We start from the raw sequence: 23039 nt of genomic DNA on the forward strand, positions 1-23039 counted from the left end.
CTCCTGATTCATTAAGATGGGTGTGCCTCTTAATGAACCAAGAGCGTCCGACTCTGGCATGGCTCGGGGCCCATGTATCTCCAGTTCCTGGCACAGATTATAATATGGTAGCCATAGGGTTTCACTGAACATTAGTGAATTACAAAGTTTAAAATTCATTTTTGGTGAATTTTAAAAACATTATTCTATTGTTTCCTATGGAACAGCAAATGAATGAATTTCATGTGATTTATTGTTGCTCCTTACGTAGAAGACCAAGGTCATGCTGTCATGCTTAACAAGATTATGTAATATTTCATACGAACTGATTTTATGTTTCTAGGTATTTTAAATTCTAATAGTATAAAATGACAAACATATTTTAAACTTTGGACTATCATAGTACATTATGTATTTGACTCTCTTTTCCATTCCAATAACATTAATTCTATTGAGACTTCAATATACAAAGAGGATGTAGGAACGGATCAGGCTTTTTTTTATCACTGTTGATTTAAGTCCATTTAATCCCACTCTAGCGTGCACTCATGATTACAAAGTAAAGACAGCTCTCACTCTATCAAAATAAAAAAAAGCAAAGGCATAACTGTAGACGCACAGCACAGTGGTAGAACAATCCCCAGATTAAGGAACCTTCATTGCATTTTTTTTACTTTATTTTTTTTTAGGCTTAGTTGAAGCAGGAAGATGTGAGACTCTTCAGAACGGGATTGTATGAATGACTCGCTGAGCTGCAGCTTCTCTCAGATTGTCCGGGCTTACCTGCACCAGGTGGACTACTCTTTTCAGCATTTGAAAGCCAAGGGGACTTTCAAGTCTCTGCTCTTGTTAACCCCTCTTTATCTGAAGGGGCCTGCAGTGCATTTGCTTTGTAATGCATTGCTGGCCCCTTCAGGACTGAAATGGTTACTCTGAATCTAGAGGGATCTAGTTACCTTTCCATGACCAGTGTAAAGCTATAAGGCAGGACCAAGCAGTGGGAAAACACAACTACAGTATCTCTGATGACAGTGACATAGTGTTAGGGTGGTAAAAAGGGCACGATGCTGGCAGCACGTACCGGGGCTGTTGGCGGTAAAATTCAGGATGACAACGCCAAACTGAGGAAGTACTCTGTGGTTTCTTTGGGAAACAAAGCTCCAAAAAGTGTGGCAGAAAATGGGAAAGGCAAGAGGCACAGTGCAGCAGGACAGGTCCAGCCAAGGACAGGGAAGACCACTCTCCTCTATGAGCTGGAGATGAACTGGTACCTAAGAGTCTGTGAGTTATCTTATGAAAATACTGTTGCGTGCAGGACGGGGATGACGTACAGGTAAGTGAGACTATCTGCTTAGTATGTGCCAATATGATGTTCTCCTCTACATGGACCTCCTACAAGTGCTTCCTTCATCTAAGACCACAGCCCCACTATCAGTATTTGATCAGTATTTTTTCTCAGGAGTGGGAGCCACAACCAGGTGAGGAACAATCAGAGAAAAGGTATAATAGAAACAAGTCACCAATTCTGCATTTATCACCCACTCCTGGTTTTGTCTCCCACTCTTGAGAGAAAATACTGACCGAATACTGATTATGGGGCCGTGGTGTAAGGCTTACACACATCGCACACCATTGACTAATAATGTATACCCATTAGTGGTTGGTTACACAAATGATGACTACTGACAGCTACCATTACTGTGCATATTAGTACTGCACAGATGGTCACAAGGTTTTACAATAGCGAGCACCCAAAAGTGGGGAGATCGCTTTTAAGTGGCACATTGCACTGTCAATGGTGTTAATTTCAGACCGGTAGACCAGATATTATTTGAAATATTTTAGCTACATATATTTTGCTTTTTATAGAATCTAACCTTGTACATATGGGACTTTATTGGAGGCATTCTAGAAGTTAATTCAATTCTAAAAACTACAAATATATATAATGTGTGATGTGAATTGAAAATACTGCTTCTTTAGCAGGAAAATGGCATTATTGTGAAGAAAAAGTGTAGCAGAGCACAACATCTATAATCCTTCCTGTATTTCCATATGATCTTTAAACCATATACATTTGCAAGAAAGCAAGCAGCATACCTAATTGTTAGGTAATATAGAAAATGTAGAAAAACAGGAAATAAAAGGATCATAGGTAACTGACCTGTAACCTGTATCAAGAAATGAAATGTATTGTTACCAACAGAAGTCATTGTCAGAAGACACAGGGTCACAGTAAAAGGGAATGAGTCATAAAGACGCATGTAATCTGTCAGTCACTCCATACCCCAGAGCGGGAGCTGCGGATAATACTGCTGGATTAAGCCCCTGACAATAACTCAGATCATATTAACCTTTTCATTACTTGTGGATATTTCCTACAAATGTTACCTTTGCATTTGTTTGAACTGTGCACATCATGTAGGGTTAACTATAGAGTGATACATGAAGGTTAGAACTACTGAAAAGAAATGAGATGTAAAAGTCATATAAAGTGCAATAAATCATTTTATATATACCCTATTATTCCTTACATAATGTTGTACCAATAAACTATCCATTTATTTGTCAAAACAGCAAAACAAACAATTTTTCATCTCACTTCGCAATGTGTGCAATCTGATATAATCTCTGGTAAGCAAGTATATGAAAGTAAATTATTTAATTGATATATTGATACCTACTGTATGTTAGCTATTTCATATATTGCATCTTCATCATATACTTCTATTGGACATGTCAGTAGAAATATTTATCGGCACATCTGTAAATTATTAATGAATTACAAAGATAAGTGACATTACTGTACACAGGCTCGGACTGGCCCACAGGAGAACAGGTGGATCCCCTGGTGGACCGCACCTTATGAGCAGTAGTTGGCACAATAGACCGGATTCACTATGTATAGACAAAAGGCAGCATCTCATCATTCATTCAACAAACTAACTAGTTTAGAATTATATAGAAGTGAAATTTGTGAAAGAGGGTAATGTAATATTTACATACAGCTGAACAACTGGCATCATGGCTGATGTGTATGGTGAATGTCAAATCCCGTAGGAAAGCAGAATACATATTTCTGATTATTACAGACTTCCCTTTAGAAAATGCAGCTAAGCTGCATTCCCTGATCATATCTTAGCCATTAAAGCGGATCTGTCATCACAAAATGCTGCTCATTACAGGTTTGCTGGTCTAATACACCAAACAGCTCAACAAATTACATGCCGGTTAGTTTATAGCCAGTAAGACAGAGTACAACAGACTCATGGTTATCATGAATGGCCAATTTGTTCTCCACCTCTACTCACCTGCTCCTGCCCTCCTCACCAATGATTGACAGCAGCTGTGTTTTTGCTTCATGAATACGAACCATAAGGCTTCATTCAGATGTCCGAGTTTCTCATCTTAGCTAAGTTGACAGGGAAAATCCACAAATAAAATGTATATTGTGGTAGATCGGCTCACTTGGTTGCACACAGAGGTAAACAAGAAAACTGTCTCTTTAAATCTTCTGTGGTTTATTAAGAGCACTGCATAAACCACAGCATTGCTAGCAAAACAAACATCATCTTCCCAGCCAAAGAGGAAAACAAAACATAACGTATGGCACTGTTCTTGTTGCTACGGGTAACCGCCCGCTTTAGAAACAAGAACAACCCAAGGTTTAGCTTTCCTTAACATGCACACCACAGCTCAAGAGCTTGTGCCTCCAGGCCCTCCTCACACCAAATGCTCAGAAAGGCTGTGATTTTATCCTCTGAGTTCCTCCCTTTCTACAGGTGTTTAATCACCCTAGCACTAAGATGGCTGATTAACCCACTCGTGTGCTGGAACCTTTTTCCTATGTATAATTACTATAGCTATTAATCTCAGTGCTATATATCTCTCCCCCAGTGCTTTGCCAGTGATTTTGTCGCAATATTTACAAGAGAAATTGACATGTTGTGGATTTCAAAATGGCGCTGCAGGTCAGTTTCCGTAGCATAAAACAAAGAAAGCACAATGGGCATGAGATTTACCTAAATTCCATATATTTTTCTGGAATTGTTGCACTCTGACACTCCATTTTTTGTACACGCAGAAAAGATACACCGAATACAATACTGATCTTGGGAACTTTGCCGAAGGTTAAATCCTCACAATAAGTTTTTGATGGGTTTTTGACAAAGCAGGTTTTCGGGGCACAAATATGCCGCGTTTTACACTTCAAGCGGATTTATAGAAATCTCATGGCCACTGTGGCTTTTTTTATGCTGTGTACACTGACATGCGGTGCTTTTTTGAAATCTGCAACATGTCAATTTCTCACGGAGGGACGCTCAGGCTGTGTTCACGTGATGAAAATTTAATGAGTCTTTGATGTTGCAGATTTTCTACAGCATTTCTTTTACTTACATTACATTGTATCAGCTAAACTAGGTTACTTGCTTTTTTTCATTGCATATTTGAGTGCATTTTTTACATGCGTTTTTATTTCGTTTTTGGCACCGCGGTTTTTGTCTATTTTTAGTATGTTATGTTTTAAATTACACTGCTTTGTTTTTGATGCTTCCTGGTATTTGGCTTTGATAAAACTTTATTCGCTGTGGAAATATACTACACTGTGTGCAGAATTATTAGGCAAGTTGTATTTTAGAGGATTATTTTTATTATTGATCAACAACTATGTTCTCAATCAACCCAAAAGACTCATAAATATCCAAGCTTAACATTTTTGGAAGTTGGAGTGTTTTTTTTTTAGATTTGGCTATCTTAGGAGGATATCTGTTTGTGCAGGTAACTATTACTGTGCAGAATTATTAAGCAACTTAATAAAAACCAAATATAATCCCATCTCACTTGTTTATTTTCACCAGGTAAACCAATATCAGTGCACAAAATTTAGAAATAAACATTTCTGACATGCAAAAACAACCCCCAAAAAAATTAGTGATCAGTATAGCCACTTTTCTTTATGATGACACTCAACAGCCTTCCATCCATAGATTCTGTCAGTTGCGTGATCTGTTTTCGATCAACATTGCGTGCAGCAGCCACCACAGCATCCCAGACACTGTTCCGAGAGGTCTACTGTTTTCCCTCCCTGTAGATCTCACATTTTATGATGGACCACAGGTTCTCTATGGGGTTCAGATCAGGTGAACAAGGGGGCCATGTCATTATTTTTTCTACTTTTAGACCTTTACTGGCCAACCACGCTGTGGAGTAGTTGGATGCATGTGATGGAGCATTGTCCTGCATGAAAATCATCTTTTTCTTGAACGATACCGACTTCTTCCAGTACCACTGCTTGAAGAAGTTGTCTTCCAGAAACTGGCAGTAGGTCTGGGAGTTGAGCTTCACTCCATCCTCAACCCGAAAAGGTCCCACAAGTTCATCTTTGATGATACCAGCCCATACCAGTACCCCACCTCAACCTTGCTGGCGTCTGAGTCGGAGTGGAGCTCTCTGACCTTTATTGATCAAGCCTCTGGCCCATCCATCTGGCCCATCAAGAGTCACTCTCATTTCATCAGTCCATAAAACCTTTAAAAAATCAGTCTTAAGATATTTCTTGGCCCATTCTTGATGTTTTATCTTATGTTTCTTGTTCAAAGGTGGTCGTTTTTCAGCCTTCCTTACCTTGGCCATGTCCCTGAGTATCGCACACTTTGTGCTTTTTGATACTCCAGTAATGTTGCAGCTCTGAAATATGGCAAAACTAGTGGCAAATGGCATCTTGGCAGCTTCACGCTTGATTTTCCTCAATTCATGGGCAGTTATTTTGCGCCTTTTTTGGCCAACACGCTTCTTGCGACCCTGTTGGCTATTTGCCATGAAACGCTTGATTGTTCGGTGATCACGCTTCAAAAGTTTGGAAATTTCAAGACTGCTGCATCCCTCTGCAAGACATCTCACAATTTTGGACTTTTCAGAGCCCTTCAAATCTCTCTTCTGACCCATTTTCGCCAAAGGAAAGGAAGTTGCCTAATAATTAAGCACACCTTATATAGGGTGCTAATGTCATTAGACAACACCCCTCCTCATTACAGAGATGCACATCCCCAGATTTACTTAATTGGTAGTTGGCTCTCAAGCCTATGCAGCTTGGAGTAGGACAGCATGTATAAAAAGTATCGTGATCAAAATACGCATTTGCCTAATAATTCTGCACACGGTGTAAATATGCATGCAATCGACAGACATGTGTTGAATGCATGCGTATTTAGTTCATTTCCATAGCGGAAATACACTAAAAACGCAGATGTGTTTTTAACAGTGGTTTTTCAGCATCTAATGAAATGCTATGGGAAAAAAATAGCATACCTGTAGTAAAAATTGACCAATGAAAAATGAAACACAGGTCAATTTGCGCAGCGTTAAAAAAAAAAAGTACAGTACTAGGCACGAAATTTCTATGAATCCCATCCACTTTGCTGGAACTGTAACAATGCCTTTTTTTGCACAGTGAAAATACACAGCATCAAAATCTCATCGTGGGAATGTTGCTCAAAGGTTCGTTTACACATACCGACTGTCAGCGCTAAATGACCGCCGATCAGTATATTTTTACCAATCGACGGTCGTTTAATAGCCTGTCTACACAGGAAGACTGTACATATGATGCGCATTTACCGGTCAGTAATAGATTGATGTGCATAGGCTGCCATTTTTCTCAGCAGTGTGAGTCCTGTTTACACAGGATGATGTGCTGTCAAAATTAATGATTTTTAAACAAGCTTAAAAGTAATTTCATCCGATAAACAAGCATTTTACTCTATCAGGTGATCAGCAGCCTCTTTATACTGCAAGAATATTGCTAAACGTTTGTCCCTTGGAATGCTAGTTCACAATAATCTTCCAGCGAAAATACAGAAATTAAAGAAGATGGCCACTACTTTTTATTATCCCCCCAATGTATTCCCCCGGGGCCCATAAAGGTTTTTGTAAATATCTTGCTTTGCAGTTACTGCCTGTGAGCGGCGCTACCGCGGGCCGCTCACAGGCATCTCGGGACCCGCCACTGATGTCATGTCAAGTGAGGCGTGACATAAGTGACATGGTCCTCGCGGTGGCTGCTGGGTTGTGGGCGGTGTTACCCCATGCATCACACCCAGCATCCACCGAGCTCTTTCACAATGAATGAGGAGAGGGAAAGTGCGCAATGGATGCCGGGTGTGATTATGAACAAGAGGTGGGCACCACCAAAAGGTCAAAAAGGCACCACCAAAAGGAGATCAACCCAGTGCATATAAAACAATGTAAACCAACAAGAAAAAAGATTTGCAAAGAACGGGGATCTCAACAAAGAGAGAAAGATAATACACTATTTTTTAATTTAGCGTAATTAATACAGACAGCAAAGACATCTAAAAACAATTAAAAACAGCCCACAAAAATTATTGTACATACTGGCCTAACAATAAGGCCAAAATACTGCCCATGCCAAACAAAAACAGGTATAGAATGAAGTAATATTTAATACATACAGGTTGAAACGACAAACCACACTGTCCTAATGAAAAAAAATCAGAAGTTTTGTAAACTTCTGGTTTCAATATTCCAGGATGGGGCCCAGGATAAGGGACATATATACCAGGATGGGGGATATATATACCAGGATGGGATCTAGGCAGGATTAGGGACATACAGTATATTCCAGAATGGGGGATATATATATACCAGGATGGAGGACATATACAGTACAGACCAAAAGTTTGGACACACCGTCTCATTTAAAGATTTTTCTGTATTTTCATGACTATGAAAATTGTATATTCACACTGAAGGCATCAAAACTATGAATTAACACATGTGGAATTATATACTTAACAAAAAAGTGTGAAACAACTGAAAATATGTCTTATTTTCTAGGTTCTTCAAAGTAGCCACCTTTTGCTTTGATGACTGCTTTGCACACTCTTGGCATTCTCTTGATGAGCTTGAAGAGGTAGTCACCGGAAATGGTCTTCCAACAATCTTGAAGGAGTTCCCAGAGATGCTTAGCACTTGTTAGCCCTTTTGCCTTCACTATGCGGTCCAGCTCGCCCAAAACCATGTAGATTGGGTTCAGGTCTGGTGACTGTGGAGGCCAGGTCATCTGGAGTAGCACCCCATCACTCTCCTTCTTGGTCAAATAGCCCTTACACAGCCTGGAGGTGTGTTTGGGGTCATTGTCATGTTGAAAAATAAATGATGGTCCAACTAAACGCAAACCGGATGGAATAGCATGCTGCTGCAAGATGCTGTGGTAGCCATGCTGGTTCAGTATGCCTTCAATTTTGAATAAATCCCCAACAGTGTCACCAGCAAAACACCCCCACACCATCACACCTCCTCCTCCATGCTTCACGGTGGGAACCAGGCATGTAGAGTCCATCCGTTCACCTTTTCTGCATCGCACAAAGACACAGTGGATGGAAACAAAGATCTCAAATTTGGACTCATCAGACCAAAGCACAGATTTCCACTGGTCTAATGTCCATTCCTTGTGTTCTTTAGCCCAAACAAGTCTCTTCTGCTTGTTGCCTGTCCTTAGCAGTGGTTTCCTAGCAGCTATTTTACCATGAAGGCCTGCTGCACAAAGTCTCCTCTTAACAGTTGTTGTAGGGATGTGTCTGCTGCTAGAACTCTGTGTGGCATTGACCTGATCTCTAATCTGAGCTGCTGTTAACCTGCGATTTCTGAGGCTGGTGACTCAGATAAACTTATCCTTATTAGTAGAGGTAACTCTTGGTCTTCCTTTCCTGGGGCGGTCCTCATGTGAGCCAGTTTCTTTGTAGCGCTTGATGGTTTTTGCAACTGCACTTGGGGACACTTTCAAAGCTTTCCCAATTTTTCACACTGACTGACCTTCATTTCTTAAAGTAATGATGGCCACTCATTTTTCTTTACTTAGCTGCTTTTTTCCTGCCATAATACAAACTCTTACAGTCTATTCAGTAGGACTATCAGCTGTGTATCCACCAGAATTCTCCACAACACAACTGATGGTCCCAACCCCATTTATAAGGCAAGAAATCCCACTTATTAAACCTGACAGGGCACACCTGTGAAGTGAAAACCATTTCCGGTGACTACCTCTTGAAGCTCATCAAGAGAATGCCAAGAGTGTGCAAAGCAGTCATCAAAGCAAAAGGTGGCTACTTTGAAGAACCTGGAATATAAGACATATTTTTAGTTGTTTCACACTTTTTTGTTAATTCATAGTTTTGATGCCTTCAGTGTGAATGTACAATTTTCAAAGTCATGAAAATACACAAAAATCTTTAAATGAGAAGGTGTGTCCAAACTTTTGGTCTGTACTGTATATATATATATATATATATATATATATATATATATATATATATAGATAGTTGACATGCACTAAATAAAAATACACATATGCATGTTTTTCTCAATATCTGACATGAAATCAGAATAAACCTTTCCCATTTTAGGTCAATTATGATTACCGTAATTTTTTATATTTGCCAAATGCCAGAAGAGAGATAGAGAGAGAGAATGTTTTAAGGCATTTTTATCACTTTCTGCAAAGTCAAAAGTTTACATACACTAAGATTACTATGCCTTCAAACAATTCTGGACTGTCCATATGATGATGTCATGTGTTTGGAAGCTTCTCATTTTTTTTTTGGGCGACATCTGAGTTAATTAGAGACACACCTGTGGGTGTATTTTAATGCACACCTGAAACATACGGCTTCTTTGTGTAGCATCATGGGAAAGTCTAAAGAAATCAGCCAAGATATCAGGAAGAGAATTGTGGACTTGCACAAGTCTGGCTCATCCTTGGGTACAATTTCAAGATACCAGAAGGTATCTGTACAAACAATTATACGCAAGTACAAAAAAGATGGGAATGTCCAGCCATCATACTGCTCAGGAAGGAGACAGGTTCTGTGTCCCAGAGATGAACGTGCTTTGGTCCAACATGTACATATCAACCAAAGGACAAAAGCAAAAGACCTTGTGAGGATGATGGTGGAAGCTGGTCAGATTGTGCCAATAACCATAGTGAAACAAGTACTGTATCAACATGGGCTGAAAGGCCACTCTGCCAGGAAGAAGTCATTACTCAAAAAGAAACATAAAAAAGCCAGATAAATGTTTGCAAATGCACACAGGAACAAAGACCTTAATTTTTGAAGACATGTCCTGTGGTCTGATGAAACTAAAATTGAACTTTTTGGGCATAATGACCATCGTTACGTTTGGAGAAAAAAGGGAGAAGCTTGGAAGCCTAAAAAGACCATCTCAACTGTGAAAGACGGGAGTGGCAGCATCATGTTGTGGGGTTGTTTTGCTGCAGGAGGGACTCGTGCACTTCACAAAATAAATTGCATCATGAGAAAATAAGATCATGTGGCAATACTGAAGCAACATCTCAAGACATCAGCCCGAAAGCTAAATCTTGGGCGGAAATGGGTCTTCCAAATGGACAATGACCCAAAGCATACTGCCAAAATGGTAACAAAGTGGCTTAAGGATAACAAAGTCAATGTTTTGGAGTGGCCATCACAAAGCCCTGATCTCAATCCTATTGAAAATTCATGGGCAAAGCTGAAAAGGCAGGTGCGAGCAAGTCGACCCACAAACCTGGATCAGTTACACAAGTTTTGTCAGGAGGAATGAGCACAAATTCCAACCAACTGAGAAGCTTGTGGAATGATAGCCCAAACATTTGACCCAAGTCATTCAGTTTAAGGGCAATGGTACCAAATACTAATGAAATATATGTAAACTTTTGACTTTGCAGTAAGTAATAAAAATGCCTAAAAATATTCTCTCTCTCTCATTATTCTGGCATTTGGCAAATATTAAAAATTATGGTAATCCTAATTTACCTAAAACAGGAAACGTTTATTCTGATTTCATGTCAGATATTGAGAAAAACATCCATATGTGTCTTTTTATATAGTGTATGTAAACTTCTGGTTTCAACTGTATATCTATATCTAGATATATATCTGGATGGGGGAGGCCCAGATCCAAGTCTTGCAGCAGGGCCCATTGGACTCTAGTCACACCACTGCTTAAACAGTACTGTTATAAGGTATAAAGTGCACAGGCAATAGCAGTAATAGTAAGGAACAGTAAAGTGAAGCTGCACAGCCTGACTATAGATATTAGGCTACATTCACAAGTTCAGCATTAGTTCAATATTTTACATCAGTATTTGTAAGTTTAAATCAGGAGTGGAACAATCAGAGGAAAAGTATAATAGAAACACGTCAGCATTTCTGTATTTTTCACATTTTTCACCCACTGCTGATTTTGGCTTACAAATACTGATGTAAAATACTGACCAAATACTGAACGTATGAATGTGGCCTTAGGGTAAATTACACCAAAAAAGTAATCAATGAAAATGTGCATAAGGAACACAACCAGAATGACCCAATGACACAGGTAGCCCCGGAGCCCAAAGGTTGTTTTGCGCTGCTACTTTGTCAGGAGTTTTCCTATTAAAACAAACAGAACCAAAAAATGTATGCAAGTTAGTTTATAGACAGTGAGAGTATAAGGGACTGCCAGTTATTGTGGTTAATCATGGTATTTTCCTCCACCTGCTCCTTCTCACCAGTGATTGACAGCTGTTATGTTTTGCTTCATGTATGCAAACTCAGAACTAGCTATCCCAGGTACTAATTTGCATATAATTTTTTAGAGCCACAGCTGCTATTAATCATTCTTTATAGCAATACATGAAATTAATATTACAGTAATCCCCCTGTTGTTAGATAATGCTTAATATGTTAGCAAATTCTAATGTTATTATCATCTTGGAATTAATAGCTTGGCTCACAATACTAATGATAAATGATTATAAAGCAAACAGTGCAAGCTCTGAGCAAACACTACAGCAGCTGTGCCTATAGTTTGCTTCAGAGACAGCAATATGTATCTATTCAGGGAAATTGCTTGCCCTCACTACTTATGTTCGGAAAAGTAATGTGGTCAATCAAAAGGAATAATTAGTCACTTTACTGTGAAATAAGAATATACACATTCTTTATATGTTCAGTATAACCAAAATGATTGAACTCTGTAAGAAAGGTATTAATCTTCAGTCAGATATTCCATTATATCTGTGTTACACGAATATCATTTTGGAACACAGATTTTCAATTTACGCTACATTTATTTAGGGAACAGAGCTATTCGTCACCCATGTCACTCATGTGAAAAGTAAGTGCTCCCAGCTGCAAGACCTGCACACGTGAAGAGACTACTCCAAATGCTTAGACATGAGCAAATGGATTGATGTGAATTGATTTAATTTAAAATTTCAGCAAATTTGCTTGTATTGGTGAATTTGAACAATACGCTATTCAATTTGTGCAAATGTAATTGTAAAAGAATGTATCAGCCCCAGAAAACACACATGGACCTCAAGCACAGCCGTGTGCGTTTCAACATAATGCCTTGTGGCTTTCACATCATATGGTTTAGTGCAGCCAATCAGGGTGAGATGTAACAGCCAGTATGAAAGCCAATGCAGGGAATTTAGTTAATTCAGGATAATTAGTGGACATCAGAGCTCAGAAATATATATAGGGAGAGATTCAAATGATATGTTAGAGAAAGAGATGGGAGAAATGCCAGCAGTAGTGCCAGAATGAATGTAACACTATTAAATGGCTGAGGTCCTACACATGTATGATATATGTGCCAGAAATACTGAGTATTATATTTATTAATGAAACAGTCTCCTAGATACAAAGATACAACAGTACTGCCCCCCCGTGGATGTATATAAGTATGATAGTATACGACCCCAAGAACCACATGTACAGAAAAAATAGCTAACACTGCAATAGTTTCCCAAGTCACATGAAATATATTATACATAGAAAAGGATGTCATAAGAGTACTTAGATGTAGAGATGAGCGGTGTTCGACTAGAACTGTTCGCCAATCTCAAATTCAAGCTGTTTTGGGCGGTGTTCGAGTTGTTCGACGAACCCGAACGATTTGCAAAAAATTCGGCTGTTCGAGGTTATGTTCGATAACTGTTCGTGCACCAAAAGCGTGTCCTGCATGTCTGGTGCTATTTAGAGCACCAATCATGCAGGGATTGTCTGCCACTCACTGTAATGCCACAGCCATGGTGGTTGTGGCATTACAGTGATTGCCCAAATCGATGGGAACAGTGCCAACAGTGAAACATGAAAAGCCGGCAAATCAGCAGCGGCATACACCGGTACCCGACAATTTAGAACCGAAAGAATAGAGCTTCACACATAGATTAGATAGATATAAACATGTCAGCCACATATATACGAAGTACAGTGAAAGTGCTGCTTACTGTACTTGTCATTTAGCGTAAAGGATTTATCAAAAAAAATAATAGTGTTTTCATGCACCGTCTCTTTAAAAAAGCCGGCCGGCAATTCAGCAGCGGTACCCGACAATTTAGAATAGAAGGAATAGAGAATCACACATAGATTAGATAGATAGAAACATGTCAGTCACATATATATGAAGTACAGTGACAGTGTTGATTACTGTACTTGTCATTTAGTGTAAAGGATTTATCAAAAAAAATAATAGTGTTTTCATGCACCGTCTCTTTAAAAAAGCCGGCCGGCAATTCAGCATCTGTACCCAACAATTTAGAATAGAAGGAATAGAGAATCACACATAGATTAGATAGATAGAAACATGTCAGTCACATATATATGAAGTACAGTGACAGTGTTGCTTACTGTACTTGTCATTTAGTGTAAAGGATTTATTAAAAAAAATAATAGTGTTTTCATTCACCGTCTCTTTAAGAAAGCCGGCCGGCAATTCAGCATCTGTACCCGACAATTTATAACAGACAGAATAGAGCTTCACACATAGATTAGATAGATAGAAACATGTCAGTCACATATATATGAAGTACAGTGATAGTGTTGGTTACTGTACTTGTCATTTAGTATTAAAATAAAGGATTTATTATTAAAAAAATTGGCGTGGGGTTCCCCTTAATTTTAGGCTCTAGCGGAGGTTAAGCAGACAGCTGGGGCAGATGTTTGAAGCCTGGGAAGGGGGTAATACCCACGGAGCTTCCCAGGCTACTAATATCAGCCCCCAGCTGAATACACAGCCTTTACTAGCTATTAAAATGGGGGACCCCCCCAAAAAAATGACGTGGGGTCCCCCCTAATTTAATAGCTAGCAAAGGCTAGGCAGACAGCTGGGGGCTGATATTAATAGCCCAGGAAGGGAGCCATGAATATTGGCCCCCTCCCAGGCTAGAAACACCAGCCGTCAGCCGCCCCAGAAATGGCGCATTCATAGGATGCGCCAATTCTGGCACTTAGACTCGCTCTTCCACGCTGCCCTGGTGCGGTGGCAGGGGGTAATAGGGCTGGGGTTGATGTCAGCTTATAATGCCAGCTGACATCAAGCCCAGGTTAGTAATGGAGAGGCGTCTATAAGACACCCCCATTACTAACCCCATAGTCAAAGTTAAAAAAAACACAAACACCCAGAATAAAGTCCTTTAATTGAAATAAAGACACAATTCTTTATTGTTCTAAATTAAACCATACTTACCATCACACCCATTCCAGCTGAAGCCAACGATCTCCTGTAATAAAAATAAAATAATAAAGCAACCTCATCCTTACCTTTCCATGGTTCCCACGACAGCTTCAGCTCTGCTACATCGAGATGACAGGCTGGACCGCAGCAGAACGCCGCCATCCAGCCTGTCATCCCGCAGACACTGAGAAGAGCAGGCTTGCTTGCGCTCCACATTGTCTCTCTGTGACGGCATAAAGATGAGCCGAGGTCATGTCCAATGAACTCGGCTCACCTCATGCACGTCACTTACAGCGTGGGAGAATTCTCACGCTGAAGCGCTGAGTGCAGGAGAATTTTCCCACGCTGTCAGTGAGGTGCATGAGGTGAGCTGAGTTCATTGGACATGAGCTCACCTCATGCACGTCACTGACAGCGTGGGAGAATTCTCCTGCACTCAGCACTTCAGCGTGAGAATTTTCCCACGCTGTCAGTGACGTGCATGAGGTGAGCCGAGTTCATTGGACATGACCTCGGCTCATCTGGATGCCGTCACAGCGAGACACTGAGGAGCGCAAGCATGCCTGCTCTTCTCAGTGTCTGCGGCATGACAGGCTGGATGGCAGCGTTCTGCTGCGGTCCAGCCTGTCATCTCGATGTAGCAGAGCTGAAGCTGTCGTGGGAACCATGGAAAGGTAAGGATGAGGTTGGTTTATTAATTTTCTTTTATTGCAGGAGATCGTTGGCTTCAGCTGGAATGGGCGTGATGGTAAGTATAGTTTAATTTAGAACAATAAAGAATTGTGTGTTTATTTCAATTAAAGGACTTTATTCTGGGTGTTGTGTTTTTTTTAAATACTTTACTAGAAATTCATGGCGGTCATGTCTAATACTGGCGTGACCCCATGAATTTTGGGCTTGGGGCCAGCTGATAATACCAAGCTGGCCCTAACCCCTTTATTACCCAGTGAGCCACCGCACCAGGGCCCTGGATGAGTTGGGTACAGCGCCAGAAGATGGCGCTTCTATGAACGCGCCATTTTCCGGGGTGGCTGCGGACTGCAATTTGCAGCGGGGGGGGGCCCAGAAAGCTTGGGCCTCCCTGCGCTGCAGATTCCAGCACCCAGCTGCCTAGTTGTACCTGGCTGGACACAAAAATAGGGCGAAGCCCCACGTATTTTTTTTTAAATTATTTAATGAAATTCATGAAATAATTAAGAAAAAAAGGCCTTCCCTATATTGTTGTGTCCGGCCAGGTACAAATAGTCAGCTGGTGGTTGGGGGCAGCCCGTTCCTGCCTGCTGTACCTGGCTGGACACAAATATAGTGCGAAGCCCCACTTCAATTTTTTTAAATTATTTCATGAAATTCATGAAATAATTAAGAAAAAAAGGCCTTCCCTATATTGTTGTGTCCGGCCAGGTACAAATAGGCAGCTGGTGGTTGGGGGCAGCCCATTCCTGCCTGCTGTACCTGGCTGGACACAAATATAGTGCGAAGCCCCACTTCAATTTTTTTAAATTATTTCAGGAAATTCATGAAATAATTAAAAAAAAATTGACGTGGGGCTTCGCACTATATTTGTGTCAAGTCAGGTGCAGCAGGCAGGAACGGGCTGCCCCCAACCACCAGCTGCCTATTTGTACCTGGCCGGACACATCAATATAGGGAAGCCCTTTTTTTCTTAATTATTTCAAGAAATAATTTAAAGAAAATTGACGTGGGGCTTCGCCCTGTTTTTGTGTCCAGCCAGGTACAACTAGGCAGCTGGGGGCTGGAATCCGCAGCGCAGGGAGGCCCAAGCTTTCTGGGCCACCCCCGCTGCAAATTGCAGTCCGCAGCCACCCCGGAAAATGGCGCGTTCATAGAAGCGCCATCTTCTGGCGCTGTACCCAACTCATCCAGGGCCCTGATGCGGTGGCTCACTGGGTAATAAAGGGGTTAGGGCCAGCTTGGCATTATCAGCTGGCCCTAAGCCCAAAATTCATGGGGTCACGCCAATATTAGACATGACCACCATGAATTTCTAGTAAAGTATTTAAAAAAAACACAACACCCAGAAAAAAGTCCTTTAATTGAAATAAACACACAATTCTTTATTGTTCTAAATTAAACCATACTTACCGTCACGCCCATTCCAGCTGAAGCCAACGATCTCCTGAAATAAAAGAAAAATAATAAAGCAACATCATCCTTACCTTTCCATGGTTCCCATGACAGCTTCAGCTCTGCTACATCGAGATGACAGGCTGGACCGCAGCAGAACGCTGCCATCCAGCCTGTCATCCCGCAGACACTGAGAAGCGCAGGCTTGCTTGCGCTCCACAGTGTCTCTCTGTGAGGGCATCCAGATGAGCCGAGTTAATGTCCAATGAACTCGGCTCACCTCATGCACGTCACTGACAGCGTGGGAAAATTCTCCTGCACTCACCGCTTCAGCGTGGGAGAATTCTCACACTGAAGCGCTGAGTGCAGGAGAATTCTCCCACGCTGTCAGTGACGTGCAGGAGGTGAGCTGAGTTCATTGAACATGAGCTCACCTTATGCACGTCACTGACAGCGTGGGAAAATTCTCCTGCACTCAGGGCTTCAGCGTGGGAGAATTCTCACGCTGAAGCGCTGAGTGCAGGAGAATTCTCCCACGCTGTCAGTGACGTGCAGGAGGTGAGCTGAGTTCATTGGACATGAGCTCACCTTATGCACGTCACTGACAGCGTGGGAGAATTCTCCTGCACTCAGCGCTTCAGCGTGAGAATTTTCCCACGCTGTCAGTGACGTGCATGAGGTGCGCCGAGTTCATTGGACATGAACTCGTCTCATCTTTATGCCGTCACAGCCAGACACTGCAGAGCGCAAGCATGCCTGCGCTTCTCAGTGTCTGCGGGATGACAGGCTGGATGGCAGCGTTCTGCTGCGGTCCAGCCTGTCATCTCGATGTAGCAGAGCTGAAGCTGTCGTGGGAACCATGGAAAGGTAAGGATGATGTTGCTTTATTATTTTTCTTTTATTGCAGGAGATCGTTGGCTTCAGCTGGAATGGGCGTGATGGTAAGTATGGTTTAATTTAGAACAATAAAGGATTGTGTCTTTATTTCAATTAAAGGACTTTATTCTGGGTGTTTGTGTTTTCTTTTAACTTTGACTATGGGGTTAGTAATGGGGGTGTCTTATAGACGCCTCTCCATTACTAACCTGGGCTTGATGTCAGCTGGCATTATAAGCTGACATCAACCCCAGCCCTATTACCCCCTGCCACCGCTACAGGGCAGCGTGGAAGAGCGAGGCTAAGTGCCAGAATTGGCGCATCCTATGAATGCGCCATTTCTGGGGCGGCTGACGGCTGGTGTTTCTAGCCTGGGAGGGGGCCAATATTCATGGCTCCCTTCCTGGGCTATTAATATCAGCCCCCAGCTGTCTGCCTAGCCTTTGCTAGCTATTAAATTAGGGGGGACCCCACGTCATTTTTTGGGGGGGGTCCCCCATTTTAATAGCTAGTAAAGGCTATGTATTCAGCTGGGGGCTCATATTAGTAGCCTGGGAAGCTCCGTGGGTATTACCCCCTTCCCAGGCTTCAAACATCTGCCCCAGCTGTCTGCTTAACCTCCGCTAGAGACTAAAATTAAGGGGAACCCCACGCCAATTTTTTTTAATAATAAATCCTTTATTTTAATACTAAATGACAAGTACAGTAACCAACACTATCACTGTACTTCATATATATGTGACTGACATGTTTCTATCTATCTAATCTATGTGTGAAGCTCTATTCTGTCTGTTATAAATTGTCTGTTAGAACCTTGCTGTTAGGTTTTTTTTCCTTTGCTGGTCACATGACCTTGTTGGCCTATTTAATCCTGCTCCGCCCTTCTGGCTTTGCTGGACTTCATTGTATATCTACTTTCTAGCTAGCCTGTGCTCTGTATCTATCTCTGTTAGTTTGCTTGGTCTACGGACCTCTATGTTCTATCTATTTTGTTTGTTCGTCTGTCTGCTACTATTTCTGTTAGGAGGTGTCCCATATTCCTTCCAGTCCTTAGTACTTGTAGGGATTCCCTCCCCACATCTATAGGTCTTCGTACAGACTAGATTAGGACTTTAGCAGGTCTGATCGCAGGATCAGGTTCCCTGTTACATCGTAGGGATTCAGCTGAGTCCTATAGTAGGGACAGATCTCCTCTCTTTCCTTAGCTTTGGTAGCAGAACATAACAGTAAGTCCAGCCTGCAAATTCTCTAAGGAAAGATTTTTTTTGTTCCATCATGGTGTCGGTTCAGGATTTGGCTAAACACCTGCAGGGACTCTCTCTGGAAGTGGCCGAGCTCCGTCAGCACGTGAGTAACTGTCCTGGAGCATATTTCTTGGAGCCTAAGGTATGTTTGCCGGATTTATTTTTTGGTGAACATCGAGAATTTTTTTCATTTAAAAATGCTTGCTTATTGTATTTTCGTTTGAGACCCAAGTCCTCTGGGGATGAATCCCAGCGCGTAGGGTTCATAATGTCACTTTTGCGCAAAGAGCCTCAGGAGTGGGCCTTTTCTTTGCAACCTAGTGATACATGCTTCAGATCAGTGGATAGTTTTTTTTTCTGCTTTAGGACTATTATATGATGATCCTGACCGTGTGGCATCAGCTGAGACTGAGTTGAGACGTTTAAAGCAAGGATCAGGTAATGTGGAAAAATATTGTACTCATTTTCGTCGTTGGTCCACTCAAACAGGGTGGAACGATTCTGCTCTGAAAAGTCTATTTCTTGCTGGGCTCAGTGAAAGGGTTAAAGACCTGCTAATTGCTTATCCTACACCTGAGGATTTGCAACAGGCTATGCAATTAGCTATACGGGTGGATAGAAGACTGCGTGCTAGGGTTAATGAGAGCAAATCCTCTGCTATGTCAGTTTCTGGTTATGATAATGTGTGTACTAACAGTGGTGAACCGATGGAGATTGGATCGGTGGCACCTCGCTCTCAAGAAAAAGACCGTCGTTTTTCGGAAGGCTTGTGTTTCTATTGCGGAAAATCTGGTCATTTGATTAAAGGCTGTGAGCTTTGTATGAAGAAAGAAAAAAAAATGGTCAGTCACGCCCGTATTGCCTGTTTAAATTCCAAGGGTATATTTTTAGCTGCTTCCACGATTGCTCAGGAAAAATTAATGGAATTTCGGGTGTTTGTTGATTGCGGGTCTACACTAAATGTAATTGATGGGGGATTCGTGGAAAAACTCAATTTAAAACCTGAACCTTTATCATCCCCCATTGCTGTGGTTTCTGTGGATGGCTCCCCTTTGAAGAATATTACTCTCAAGGTCAGTGAATTTCCTCTCACTATTAATGGTGTTCACCATGAGAAATTGGATTTGGTAGTGTTGAATAACTTGCCTTCTCCAGTAATATTGGGTTTGCCCTGGTTAAAATTTCACAATCCTGTACTGGATTGGTCTACCAGTGAAATTAAATCCTGGAGCCATAAATGTTATGACAAGTGTTGTAATGGGCGTATTGCAGCTTTGGATAGGGGAGAATTGCCTGTTCCTATTCAGGATTTTTGGAGAGTTTTTTCTGAGAAAGAATCGCAGGTTTTGCCTCCCCATAGAGACTATGATTGTTCTATTGAATTTGTCCCTGGAGCGACTCTTCCTAAAAGTCGTTTATTTAACCTTACTATTCCTGAGAGGAAGGCTTTGGAGGAATACATACAGACAAGTTTGGCCGCCGGTCACATTAGGCCCTCTAAGTCTCCTGTGGCGGTTGGATTTTTTTTTTTTAAAAAAAAGGACGGCAGTTTACGTCCTTGTCTAGATTTTCGTGAGATTAACAAAATTACGGTACGCAATCCTTACCCACTGCCATTGATTCCTGATCTGTTTAACCAGTTATTGGGGGCCAAGTGGTTCTCTAAAATTGACCTTAAGGGGGCATACAATCTGTTGCGCATGAAGGAGGGTGATGAATGGAAGACTGCTTTTAACACTCCTGTGGGTCATTTTGAGAATCTGGTTATGCCTTTTGGTCTTACTAATGCTCCTGCATTTTTTCAGAATCTGATTAATGACATCCTTAGACCTTTGATCGGTAAAAATGTGGTTGTGTATTTGGATGACATTTTGATTTATTCGCCAGATCTGGAGTCTCATTGGCGGAGCGTGCGTGAGGTATTACAGTTATTAATGGACAATTCGCTTTTTGCTAAGCTGGAGAAATGTGAGTTCGCTGTACAGAGAATTAGTTTTTTGGGCTACATTATCTCCAGCAAAGGTTTTGAGATGGATCCGGTTAAGGTTCAGGCTGTGCAGGAATGGCCTAGGCCTATTGGTTTGAAATCGATACAGAGGTTTTTGGGTTTCGCCAATTACTATAGAAAATTCATAAAAATTTTTTCTAGTATTGTCAAACCTCTGACTGATCTCACCAGGAAAGGTGCTGATGCGGTTCAGTGGTCTTCTGAGGCCATTGAAGCTTTTGTGTATCTCAAGGAGAGGTTCACCTCTGCTCCCATCCTTATGCAGCCTGATGTTACTAGGCCGTTTTTGGTTGAGGATTCCTTCTAAGAAATTGGGTCCCAAGTTTGTGGGGCCCTTTAAGGTGCTTCAGGTTGTCAACCAATCTGCTGTTAGGTTGGAGGTTCCTACCTCCTGGAGAATTAATCCGGTCTTTCATGTCTCTCTGTTAAAAAAAGCTGTTGTGTCGGATGGTGACGCCTCTGCCTCTGTTCCTCCGGTGGTGGAGGACGGGGAATATGAAATTTCTCGCATCCTTGACTCTAGACGGTATAGAGGTAGTTTGCAGTATCTTGTGGCCTGGAAAGGTTTCGGACCCGAGGATAACTCTTGGGTGAGGTCAGATGATGTTTCCGCGTCCAGACTTATCAGAGTGATTCACAGGAGATTTCCTGATAAGCCTGGTCCTAGGGGATCCGGAGGATCCTCTTAGAAGGGGGGGTACTGTTAGAACCTTGCTGTTAGGTTTTTTTTCCTTTGCTGGTCACATGACCTTGTTGGCCTATTTAATCCTGCTCCGCCCTTCTGGCTTTGCTGGACTTCATTGTATATCTACTTTCTAGCTAGCCTGTGCTCTGTATCTATCTCTGTTAGTTTGCTTGGTCTACGGACCTCTATGTTCTATTTTGTTTGTTCGTCTGTCTGCTACTATTTCTGTTAGGAGGTGTCCCATATTCCTTCCAGTCCTTAGTACTTGTAGGGATTCCCTCCCCACATCTATAGGTCTTCGTACAGGCTAGATTAGGACTTTAGCAGGTCTGATCGCAGGATCAGGTTCCCTGTTACATCGTAGGGATTCAGCTGAGTCCTATAGTAGGGACAGATCTCCTCTCTTTCCTTAGCTTTGGTAGCAGAACATAACATTGTCGGGTACAGATGCTGAATTGCCGGCCGGCTTTTTTAAAGAGACGGTGCATGAAAACACTATTATTTTTTTTAATAAATCCTTTACACTAAATGACAAGTACAGTAAGCAATATTGTCACTGTACTTCATATATATGTGACTGACATGTTTCTATCTATCTAATCTATGTGTGAAGCTCTATTCTGTCTGTTATAAATTGTCGGGTACAGATGCTGAATTGCCGGCCGGCTTTTTTAAAGAGACAGTGCATGAAAACACTATTATATTTTTTAATAAATCCTTTACACTAAATGACAAGTACAGTAAGCAACACTGTCACTGTACTTCATATATATGTGACTGGCATGTTTCTATCTATCTAATCTATGTGTGAGGCTCTATTCCTTCTTGTCTAAATTGTCGGGTACCGGTGTATGCCGCTGCTGAATTGCCGGCCGGCTTTTTTAAAGAAAGCGTCTTCTGAGCAGTTTGTCAGCTTTTGGACACCTTTGAAGGTGTTTTCTATGTGTTTCTATGTGTTTTTGTTTGCCTGCCATTGGTTTTAACGGTGTTCGACGGTGTTCTAAGGTGTTCGACGAACAGTTCGACGAACAGTTCCTCGAACATCCCGGTGTTCGACGAACCGAACCGAACCCGAACACTACGGGGGTGGCTCAACACTACTTAGATGTTACATATGTAGTAGTGGGGAAGGACGTGGCTTCCCTATAGCACTGAAAGAGTTGAAAAGAGAATGTTCCTAATAGTTAGATCTCTCTGGGCTACAGTTAGGTCGAGTTAAGGGGTTAGCTGTGATAATCCTGCCCAGTAGAGTAAGAGGGGAATCCAGTGCTTTGGCAAGGCATAAGATGTGAATAGATGCCTTGATGGCAATATGTCTCCTTGTGAGCTGTAGTATTGGTAACCAGCCACAAGATGCCACTGTCCCGGGTGCAGATGACAGGTTGAGTCTGCCAGTAGTGTTACAGACAGTGAAGAGGGTTAACTGTGTGTGAGGACAGCCCATAGAGGATGGGCACTTTAGGAAACCTGTTGGTGAGTTTCCAGAAAGATTCAGTGAGAGTTTAGACAGAGAGCCGTACGGGCAGCCTAAGTATAGTGGCTGCTAGGGCAGACAGGAGCCCCGTACCCCAGACAGTAGGTTCACCAGAGTGAAGATTCTCTACGCAAGAGTCCCCTTAGCCGGCCGGAGAAACTCAAC

The 23039-nt window shown here is 41.7% G+C and overlaps 1 protein-coding gene across 1 annotated transcript in view; it reads left to right on the forward strand.

The window, feature by feature from the left end:
• The first annotated feature begins 958 nt into the window (after positions 1–958).
• The window catches only part of KCNAB1 (potassium voltage-gated channel subfamily A regulatory beta subunit 1), a 552388-nt gene continuing 530307 nt past the window's right edge, over positions 959–23039 (forward strand). The window contains exon 1 of the mRNA XM_073674769.1: positions 959–1312. Coding sequence (XP_073530870.1) covers positions 1044–1312 — 269 coding nt within the window. The 5' untranslated portion in view covers positions 959–1043. The remainder of the gene's footprint in view (positions 1313–23039) is intronic.

The sequence above is a fragment of the Phyllobates terribilis genome, unplaced genomic scaffold (assembly GCF_046119375.1).
Source record: "Phyllobates terribilis strain yellow unplaced genomic scaffold, ASM4611937v1 Scaffold_3__8_contigs__length_932513732, whole genome shotgun sequence".
In the NCBI taxonomy this organism is placed as follows: Eukaryota; Metazoa; Chordata; class Amphibia; order Anura; family Dendrobatidae; genus Phyllobates; species Phyllobates terribilis.